Source organism: Lithobates pipiens, unplaced genomic scaffold (assembly GCF_037356315.1).
Source record: "Lithobates pipiens isolate NorthernLeopardFrog02 unplaced genomic scaffold, aLitPip1_a1.2 Scaffold_16, whole genome shotgun sequence".
Lineage (NCBI taxonomy): Eukaryota > Metazoa > Chordata > Amphibia > Anura > Ranidae > Lithobates > Lithobates pipiens.
The window spans coordinates 40,735,116-40,746,438 of NW_027507748.1; the positions used below are offsets into that span (position 1 = coordinate 40,735,116).

The 11,323-nt window shown below is 42.0% G+C and overlaps 1 protein-coding gene across 2 annotated transcripts in view; it reads left to right on the forward strand.

Annotated features, from left to right (window-relative positions):
• LOC143981719 (cell surface glycoprotein CD200 receptor 2-like) overlaps window positions 1–11,050 on the forward strand; it is a 37,822-nt gene extending 26,772 nt beyond the window's left edge. For both annotated transcript variants that reach the window (XM_077479762.1, XM_077479761.1), the window contains 3 exons: window positions 2,082–2,327; window positions 5,828–5,934; window positions 10,546–11,050. In XM_077479762.1, coding sequence (XP_077335888.1) covers window positions 2,082–2,327; window positions 5,828–5,934; window positions 10,546–10,578 — 386 coding nt within the window. In that variant the 3' untranslated portion in view covers window positions 10,579–11,050. The remainder of the gene's footprint in view (window positions 1–2,081; window positions 2,328–5,827; window positions 5,935–10,545) is intronic.
• The last annotated feature ends 273 nt before the right edge of the window (window positions 11,051–11,323 follow it).

An 11,323-nucleotide genomic window follows, 5' to 3' on the forward strand; every position in this document is an offset into this window, starting at 1 on the left:
GCTGTCTCAGGCTCTCAGCGGTTCACTGACAGGCTGAGACGAGTATCAGTCCAGGCACCTGGTGGATCCAGACTCCGTGGTCGGGATGACGCGGTGCTTGGACTGATTTCTGTCAGTCCGCTATCTGCTGAAAAAGAGTCAATGGAGTGCAAAACGAATTGCACTCCTGTGATCCATAGGTGAAGCCCAGCCAAACGACCTTTGGCTGAACTTCTCCTTTAACTGTGGTGCAGGAGTGGTAAAGAATTAGGCTCTGCTGTATTCAGGGGAGTAGTGATCTATTTTTATGCCTGCTCAGGTCTCCCTAAGCTTTGTGGTCGATTACTCCTGCCTTTCTCTGGAAGAAGCTTACGGAGAATAGATTAGGAGAGTCAGTCACTGAAGTTATGAAAATGTATCTACTCACTACCAATGCCTGGTACCAAAAAGGTGGCTTAGAGAGAAGATAAATGTTTGGGAGGCTTGCTCAGAGAGTGCATGTCCTAGATCTACTGCCCCTGGGATGCAACCTGTGTAGCTGAGAGCTGATGTTGGACCTTGACCTTCGCTTGGCTGAGGGTCTGAAGAAATCTGGGATAAAAGATACTTGCTGGAGGGCATCACCTGTAAAGGCTGACTTAAAGTGGGATCCTTGCATCACACAAGAATGTTATGGCTATACTTGGACATTGTGAGTAGGGACTTGCTAAAGACTCTGGTTGTGAATGTACTTGGGAAAGAACCAGGAGTTGTTGTAAGGACTGGGACTGCTTGCATAGAGTCATTGATTAGCTGGCCATTCTTGTTACCCCCAGCAAAAGCTCCTATAAGAGAAGTCTTTCTGAAGTTGCCATCCTGTTATTTTCTTCTACTGTAACGTTTTGGAGTTTCTTGCACCCATGTCCCTCTCTTGTTCAAGTTTTCTGTAATAAATACATAAAAAACATCCCTTAGGCTGAGCATACATTTGTCAGTGTACTTCAAACTGAGCCTACTGTAGGTCGAGCAGCCTCTGTACACTATGAAGGGAGACTTGGTTATTATCAGTGCTCCCTTCAGGGCAAGGCATTACAGAGGAATTCCAGGCATTGATATTTTTACACAGTTACATTAGGCCAAAACCCAGTGGTGGCCCGTTCATTAGGGGTGCAGGGGCGCCACCCCCCTATCTATGCATCCGGCCCCCTAATCTACATGCGGAGGTATACAGTAGCTATTCGCTATTGTCAAACTGATTCTCCTCCCAGCCAATCAGGAAGCGGGTCCTTAGACCCGTTTCCCGATTGGCCAAAAGGAAAAGCCATCCTATTGGCCAAGGAGGAGGAGGGAGGAGACGTACGGCTGCTGTGATCCAAGGAGACATAGGGGAAGCCCAACCTGGAGAGGGAACACAGAGGCCAGGACATGGAGGAGACCGAGAGGGGAAGCCGCTGCCGCCTCCATGTCAGACCGGGGACAACACAGGTTGAGTGAGCCAGCGACCGGGGGGTATGGTGCGTGGGCTGGAGCGATGGGGGGTGGGGTCTGTGGTCAGGTCCGTCTGCTACCCCTCTGACTGATGGAGCACCAGTAGCTACTGCCAAAACCCAGAAGCCAGACCAATTTAACTGATCACTGGAGTAGCAGAATTTCTCAACTAGGGTTCCTCCAGAAGTTGCTAGGGGTTCCTTGAGCAATGAGCAATTGCTGACTCTCAGATAGGTTTCCACTGACACCATTGATCCTTTTAGCTCTCTGTAAGGAGGTAATTCTTCCCAATGACCGCATGTGTAAGGAGCATTCTTCCCCCTCACCATCACACTAATGTATCCTGAGTTGTAGATATTAGTTTATTTTAGCAGGGATTCCCTGAGATCTGAAAGTTATTTCAAGGATTCTTCTGTTGAAAAGGTTGAGAAAGACTGTTGTAGAGGGATCTAACAGGTATGGAACCTACACACTTGCATTAGTCCAAGCAAGACCAGTGTAGCTGTGTAAACAATATCCATACCTAGAAATGTTCTTATTTTCCTAATGTGTATATTTCACAGATTTCCATATTTACATGAGCTAAACCATCGCTAGTAATTATTTATGTAAGAAATTCTTATTTATTATTCCAGCTCAGCCCTCTGTGTCTCTGGATAGAAACAGTGATGGATCTCCCGAGTGTAGAGCCATTGGTGGATTCCCGGCTGCAGAGATCTTCTGGATCCCACATTCAGATGATATAAACAAATCAGAAATTAAAGATTTGGATGATACGTGGACAGTGATCAGCACATACAACTATGACAGAGATTATGTGGCATGCTTTGTGTCTCATCCCACATTTCTGAATGTCTGGAGCCAGTTAATATTATTACCAGGTAAAACTGATGAGTGTGTATGTAAAGTATGTTAGATTCTCCTAACAGACATAACAGCCTTCTTAGGCCGCGTACACACGCGGGGACTGTTCGCTCAACTTTGTCCGCTGAACAGTGTTTCAGCGGACAGTCCGCCCGTGTGTGGGCTTTCAGCGGACAGTTTCAGCGGACAGTTTGACGAACAAAGTTTTTCGGAAATCCCGAAAAACTGTCCGCTGAAACTTGGTTTGAGCGGACAGTCCGCCCGTGTGTGGTCCAGTCCGCTGTACTTTCGAAATGAGCGGACTGTTCCCGCCCGGAGAAAAGTCTGCTCATTTCGAGCGCGTGTCAAGGTGGGCGGGGCCCGCGACGGAGACGTCGCGGGCTCCGCCGCCTGGAATGGACTTAAAGGGGAACCCCAACGCCAAAAAAAATCGGTGTGGGGGTCCCCCCAAAGTCCACAACAGACCCTTGTCCGAGCACGCTACCCGGCCGGCCAGGAAAGGGGGGCGAGCGAGCCCCCCCCCCCCTCCTGAGCCGTACCAGGCCGCGTGCCCTCAACATGGGGGGTGCCTTGGGGAAGGGGGGGCCGCGCGGCCCCCCCACCCCAAAGCACCTTGTCCCCATGTTGATGAGGACAAGGGCCTCTTCCCGACAACCCTGGCCGTTGGTTGTCGGGGTCTGCGGGCGGGGGGCTTATCGGAATCCAGGAGCCCCCTTTAATAAGGGGGCCCCCGGATACCGGCCCCCCCACCCTATGTGAATGAGTATGGGGTACAATGTACCCCTACCCATTCACCTGTAAAATAAAAGTACCCAAAAAAAAACACAACACACGAGATAAAATATTTTATTGCACAGCTCCGGGGGTCTTCCATCTTCGGGGGTCTTCTCGCCGGACTCCTCCGCTATCTTCTTGTAGCTCTTTTGCTAGCGGAGGAGTCCGGCTTTCTTCCTCGCCGCCGCCGGCCTCTTCTCCCGACTTCGGGGGTCTTGTCCCCCTCTTCGGTTCTTCTGCCGGGCCACCGCGCCTTCTTATAGCTCTTTTACAGGCGGTGGCCCGGTCTTCTGTCGCCGCTGTCGTCGACGCCGCCGCCTTCCGTTCTTCTTCTTCTTCATCATCTTCTTCTTCTTCTTCTTCTTCTCCAGGAGATGTTGACACGTCGCTCTCTCCGGCCGGAATTGACAACGGAGCGATCCCCTCTGAGCGAGCGGATCATCACGGGGCGGATCATTACTGATCCGCCCCGTGTGAAAGAGGCCTAATAGTAATAACAGGAAATTCTCCTCTTTGATTTGGTGGAGTAGACTCTGTTTTTGCTCTGCTGGCACAAATCTCTGATGTCTATCAGCATTAAAATGTACAGTATCTCACAAAAGTGAGTACACCCCTCACATTTTTGTAAATATTTTATTCTATCTTTTCATGTGACAACACTGAAGAAATGACACTTTGCTACAATGTAAAGTAGGGAGTGTACAGCTTGTATAACAGTGTAAATTTGCTGTCCCCTCAAAATAACTCAACACACATCCATTAATGTCCAAATTGGGTCCAATTAGCCATTTTCACTTAGGGGTGTACTCACTTTTGTGAGATACTGTATCTACACCTCAACACTGAATTTCCCTGATTTACTCCCTTTTGGTTTATTAAATAGACCATTGAAAGTGTTTTGTTATATAAGTGAAAAACGTCTTTCTTTGCTTGTGTTGCACTGTTATCAGCTTATTATTCCAGGACTACAGAACCATGCCCTCCCATAGCTCACCTGTTGCCCCTAAACCTTCCAATGCTATCCCCCAGTGCAGTCACCCATGAATTCCTCACTGGAGATCTTCAGCCTTGCTTGTCACTAACCCCTTTCTTCCTTTAGATATCTTAAAGCGGCCCTTCAGTCATTTTTCATCTTTCCATCTATTAAATCTTCTGCTCTTGTTGTTTTAACTTTCGGTATTAAAAAATAATAATAATAATCTGCCATTAAATGCCTTATACAGCCCACTTCCTGTTTCTTGTCTGGTCATTAGCCTAGGCTTATGACATCATACACAGCTCTCTCTCTCTCTCTCTCACTCTCATGGGTGTTTGCCAGGAAGGGAGGGGGGATGAGTCATAAGAGGGCCAATGAGAGCTGCAGGGCTGCAGAGCCAGAAATCCAGGAAGTGAACAGGCAGCAGCTTCAGCTGCCCACAGTTAAAATGATAGCTGCCAGACTCAGTGGAGGGAGATTTTAGCAGCATATTTGGCAAGTACAGAGTCACAGTATACTATATATTAAAAAATATGCAAAGTGATTGGAGGGAAGCTTCAGAATGGCAAAGATTTTTTTATTACAAATTATGTGAGCAGACTGCAGTTCCTCTTTAAGGCAAGGCTGTCTGATGCTTTATTAAAGTGGTTGTAAAGGCACAAGGTTTTTTTACCTTCATGCATTCTATGCGTGAAGGTGAAATACCTTCTGTGTGCAGAAGGCCAGCCCCCATAATATTTACCTAAGCCCCCCTCTTGATCCAGCAATGTCCATGAGACAGTTGGCTCTCTGGGAACCCACACTCCTGATTGGCTTTTGGAAGCCATTGTCAACCATAGAAAGTGAGCCAATCAGGAGACAGAGGGGGTGGGGCCACCCTGCGGCTCTGTGTGTGAATGGACACACAGAGCTGTGGCTCAGGACCGCTCTTGCTTGGGTGCCCCAGAGCAAGCTACTTGCTGTGGAGGCACCCGGCAGGAGGGATGTTCCAGGCGTGCTGGGGTGGGAACTGAGAAGAGGCTGATCGGGGCTGTTCTGTGAAAAACTACTACACAGGGCAGGTAAGTATGACATTTATTTTTATTTTAGAAAAAAAAAGCAAGACTTTAATATCGATTTAATCCCTTCCCTCATTTTCTCTAGGGGCCTTCCCTGGTTTTCTCTGTGGCCCCTGAGCAGTCACTTTGGGATCCTTCAGTGAACATTGTTGATCAGGTGCCTCATGGGAATGTCTGCAGAATGCTGGGAGATTCTTTATTACTGCACTACAAGCCATACACCATGAAGCAACACCCACCTTATTGGCCACGCCTCCAGGTGTACGGCAGGTGGTGCTCTACATGCATATTATGGTGCCTCTTATTGGAATCTGTTTATATTGTCTTTATACTTTTATTATCTGCTTATGTAAAATATGTACGTTTTATGGTGTGATATAAATGGAGGGCCTTACTATATGGGTGTGGCTTCATATCATCTTTTGAAGGTGTAATTATAAGTGGGTGTGGTCAGTAAGATGTCCCCGGATTTAATTTTGAAACTGTGGTCACCTTACCATAGACTCCCATTCATTCTTGGGACTGTGGGTGTCACTGGAGAAAATAGGGGGAACTCATGCTGCAATGGAAAGGGACATCCTGCAGGGGGTCACTGTACACTGCAATGTAAACTGTATGTGTTCCCTTATATTACTAAATCACTGAGACAACTAATCCAGACAAGATTGTAAACATGATTATAAATGATGTCATTTCCTTTTGCCTTTAGGTGATCATCTGTATATTTCACATCATTGTATCTGGAGGATTATTGCCTTCATCATCTTCAGTTGTGTTGTCATTGGACTCTTTTTGTACAACAGATACAAATCCAAGGTATAAAGAGAAACATAACCCAAATCGAAACTCAAAAAATAAAAAATAGCATACAGTATATGATATAGTCTGTCACTGATGCCCCATACACACGGTCGGAAATTTCAGACGGAAAAAGTCAGAAAATGTTGTCGGAAAATCCGATCGTGTGTGGGCTCTATCGGACATTCCGACGGAAAAATTTTGAGAGCTGGATCTAAAATTTTCCAACAACAAAATCCGATCGGACTTTTTCCAATCGTATGTAGAGAATTCTGCCGCACAAACTGCCACGCATGCTCAGAAAAAATTTGGAGATGAAAGCTATTGGCTACTGGCCTCTATGTAGTCCCGTTGTAGGTTACGAACGTCACCTTGTTCCAAACGATCGTATTTTCCGACAGTCCGTTCATAAGTTCAATAGCCAGTAACCAATAACTTCCCTTGCATTGTATTTGGTCCATCGGACCAGCACACAGACGAACGGATTTCCCGATTGAATGATCTCTGTGAAATTGATTTTGCTAAATTTTTATTTAGGGCAGTTTTATTTTATTTACTGTTCTTTCTTTCGTTTGTATTTATGTTTTTCCTATTTCTTGTCTGTATAATCATTATTTGTGTATAGTTACATTATTTTAACTTTTTTTTGTTTTTTGCAAAAAAAAATCTTGAATAAGGAGTCTTTTTTAAAAAAAATTGGGCACAAAAACGGGTGAAAGTAGTTGAAAGAAACATTTGTAACCCTCGAGAGCTATTTAACCACTTCAGACCTGGAAGGTTTTACACCTATTCCTGACCAGGCCATTTTTTGCCATAAGGCACTGCATCGCTTTAACTGACAGTTGCGCCATTGTGCAGAGCTGTACCCAAATAAAATTGATGTCCTTTTTTTCCCACAAATAGAGCTTTATTTTGGTGATATTTGATTACCTCTGTGATTTTTATTTTTTGCGCTATAAAAAAAAAAAAACGCCACTTTCAAAAGAAAAAACAATATTTTTTGCTTTCTGCTATAAAAACATATCCAATAAAAACATTTAAAAAATAGCATTTATTCATCATTTTATGTTAATATGTGTTCTGCTACAAATTTTTGGTAAAAAAAATTCTCAATAAGCGTATATTGATTGGTTTGCGCAAAAGTTATTGCATCTACAATCTATGGGATATATTTAGGATTTTTTTTATTAACCCCTTCCCGCCGAGCGTACGCACATCTGCGTACTCGGCTTCCGGGGGGTATACCGGGATGATGCCCGCACCTGCAGGCATCATCCCGGTACCGTTTTGATCAGCGGGCGATTGGCTATCCAGCCATAACAACCGATGCGGCTAAAAGCCGCTCGGCTGTTATGCCGGAGGAGCGGGAGGGGACGTCCCCCCCCTCCCGCCGCCTCCCGCCGCTGTTACTGGTGCTCCCGCTCGATCGGGAGCACCGATTCCTTCTGCGCTGCCTCCGGCCGCTGGGGAGGAACTGGAACGAAGCCGTAATCGGCTTCGTTCCAGTCTCCTCATAGTAAACACGGAAGCGACGTCATGACGTCACTTCCCGTTTACTCGGCTGCCAATGGCGCCGGTTTTTAAAAAATATCCGGTATTCAGAATCGCCGTTTTCGGCGATCTGAATACACTGAAGTGTAAAGGAGGGGTGGGGGGTCTTTTAGACCCCCGATCCCTCCATAAAGAGTACCTGTCACCGCCTATTACTGTCACAAGGGATGTTTACATTCCTTGTGACAGCAATAAAAGTGATCAAATTTTTATTTTTTTTATTTTAAACAATTTAGTCATTTTAAAATAAATAAAATAAATAAAAAAATAAAAAATTTTTTTTTAAAGCGCCCGCCGTCCCCGCGAGCTCGCAAAGCAAAGAAAACGCATACGGAAGTCGCGCCCGCGTATGTAAACGGTGTTCAAATCACACATGTGAGGTATCGCCGCGATCGTCAGAGCGAGAGCAATAATTCTAGCACTAGACCTCCTCTGTAACGCTAACCTGGTAACCGTAAAAAATGTTTAAAGTGTCGCCTATTGAGATTTTTAGGTACCGTACTTTGTCGTCAATCCACAAGTGCGTGCAATTATAAAGTGTGACATGTTTGGTATCTATTTACTCGGCGTAACATTATCTTTCACATTATGCAAAAAAAATGGGATAATTTTACTGTTTTTTTTTTTTTTTATTCATGAAAGTGTCCCTTTTCCCAAAAAGTTGCATTTAAAACACCGCTGCGCAAATACCGTGTGACATAAAATATTGCAACAATCGCCGTTTTATTCTGTAGAGTCTCTGTTAAAAAAATATATATAATGTTTGGGGGTTCCAAGTAATTTTCTAGTAGAAAATATGGATTTTAACTTGTAAACACCAAATTCCAAAAATAGGCTTAGTCATGAAAGGGTTAATAATGGCAGTGATCAGCGATTTTTAGTGGGATTGCAACATTGTGGTGGACAAATCTGACAATTTTTGGGGACCAGTGACACCGATACAGTGATCAGTGCTAAAAACAATGCACTGTCCCTTTACAAATGACACTGGCAGGGAAGGGGTTAACATCAGGGGTGATCAAAGGGTTAAATGTGTCCCTGGTGGTGCCTCCTAACTGTGACTTAGGGGAAAACATAGATCAGTATTTCTGCTTAGCAGAAACACGAGATCTCCATTTCCCCCTCTGGTAGAATGACTGTCTGCCTTGTTTACATAGGCAGACCGCCGTTCTGCCTCTCCTCAGAACGATCGGTGGGTCCCAATCCTGCCCGCACATGCCCCAGACCCCGTGCACGAAATCATGTACGGGTACATTATTTCATGCAAGAGGGACGCCCTGCCCCAGTATCACTGCGTAGGGTGGTCTAGAAGTGGTTAAAGCCTATTGCACCCTAAAAAAAAAATCAAACATCATCTTCATTTAACTTTTCCCATTTATGCCAATGCATGGCACCAAAATTGCAAAATCTCTCTTAAATCTACCAAATTCTTGACAATGTTAGGGGATAAGAAATCTCAAATTTTTGCTCATCCATATTAACCGTGGCTGGGTAGTCACATGAGCGATGCCAGTATCTGGGAAGTGTTTTTAGCCACACCTACGCATTAAGTGGCTATGTTCACCCAAGCTCTGATATATATTTAATATAAATAAAATATTATAGTAATAGTATAAATTACTTGTGTCTGAAATATTACTACAGTACGACTTTTTACCCAGCCTGGAAATATCCCAAAACCTTTAAAGCTTGGTCTAAGGCTGGTATCACTTGTCTATATAATTTAACTTCAACTACATCAATAAAATCTTTTACAGATCTATGTGAATTATATAAGCTTCCACAATCAGAAATATTCAGATATCTCCAAATCAAATTTTTTTATACTCCTCTTCTCAATTTAAATGTAAACTTACATAATATTTCTCAATTTGAAAGATTTTGTCTCAAGGAACCACACGCTAAAGGTCGTATTACATCATTGTATACACAATTGATATCTAATTCTAATACTCTTATACCTAAATATGTGGCCAAGTGGGAAAAAGATTTGGATTGTACGATCGATTCTAGGTCTTGGTCCAACATATGATCTTTCACAAAGTCTCCCTCTATAAATATATTGGCGTCTGAATCATCATATAAAGTTCTCACACGCTGGTATTTGGTTCCTGCGAGAATCGCCAAATTCTCAACAGACAACACTGGCCTCTGCTTTCGTGGCTGTCCAGAAAAGGGTACCTATATACATACCTGGTGGCATTGCTCAATTGTACAATCATTTTGGAAAATTATCTTTCTGATAATTACAAAATTTTTTGATCGTCCAATTTTTCCAGACCCAATCATAGCTCTCCTTAATTTAAAACCAGCCTTTCTGAATCAGAAACAATTCAAATTAGTTCTTACACTCCTGATAGCCGCAAAGCAGACTATAGCCAATGCATGGAAAACAGACGTGGTGAATATTGCAGAAACCAAACGTAGAATGAATCAATCTTTCATCCATGCTAAAATGGACGCTATAGATAAAAACCAGATGACAAAGTTTGATATCATATGGAAACCCTGGATTAAATATTATACGTCAGATAATATTGACAACCGAGTTTTATTGTTATGGTGATTAAGATTTTTTATAAAATTACAACATTAGCTGATATATAAAACCTCCTCCGGAGAATTATTCCCTCCCCTTCCCCTCCTATATACCTTTTATGTTCTTCCCTTACTATATAATATTTACTATAAACATACTTTAGAAGTTATGGTCAAAACTTTAAAATCATATATTTTCTTTTAGACATATTTATATTTTCTTGGGATTGAAATGTTTAAAACTCAGCTATAAGAATGTTTTCAAATTCTAAAATATATAAGGCCATTTATTGTTATTCCCACGAGAATATCTTGAAATTCTTCTTTGCTTTGTATCATCCGTACTTCAATATGTCTACTTTTTATTTCTGGTATTGCATAATTTGTTTTATATTCTGTACATGTAATTTATTTTAACATAAAATAAAAACTTTTGAACGAGAAATATTACCACAGTACAAAGGAAATAAAACTAATAAAAAAATAAAAATAAACTTTATAGCTGTTTGCCAGTAATAACAATCTTTCTCTGTGTTTTAGAAGACCACTGCAAATCAGGATGGGCCGACCTAAAAATTCTACTGTAACCTTGATCCGGACTTTGAAACCAAGACGCGTCCAGTACAACCATTTGCTCTGTTCTACATTGAGAAATATATGCTTGAAGAGTAGAAATATGTAAATTATAAAAAAAAAAAAAGACTTGAATCATTTTTACATTTTCATACAAAAATAAAGAAAAAACAAAAAAACAAAAAAAAATAACATTTTGTCTTTTAATTTAACAGTCATACAAATTATTTTGTTTTCTCTGTGCTGTATATGACCATTGCTTAAAAATAACTAATCAATCCTGAAGAAGAATGCTTGTTATTCCTGAAGTGCATCAGCTTCTCCCTAAAGATTTCTAATAGATACAATAGATTTAATGTGGACATTTTTCTCTTCTTCATATTCTTATGTTAAGGTGCAGTTATTATAGCAGTAGTTATATTCTAATACATTAAAATTTATTTTTTATTAAAAAATAAATAAATAAAAATGTTCCCTGGATACATCTTTATTTGATATTTTAAAGTTATTTTTAATAAATTCCAGATTTAAAGTAGAACTCTAGTCAAAGCTTTGTTTTTGAAAATTATAGTTCTCTGTGTAAGAGGGTGTCGGTACCTGGATTCCCACTTTAAACAGTTCTTTTTTTAATAAGATTAATTTAATTTAATTAGACCAAACTACAGTTTACTTTGTTGTTGTTGTTGTTTAGTCGTGTCTGACTCTTCGTGACCTCATGAACCATAGCATGCCAGGCTTTTCTGTC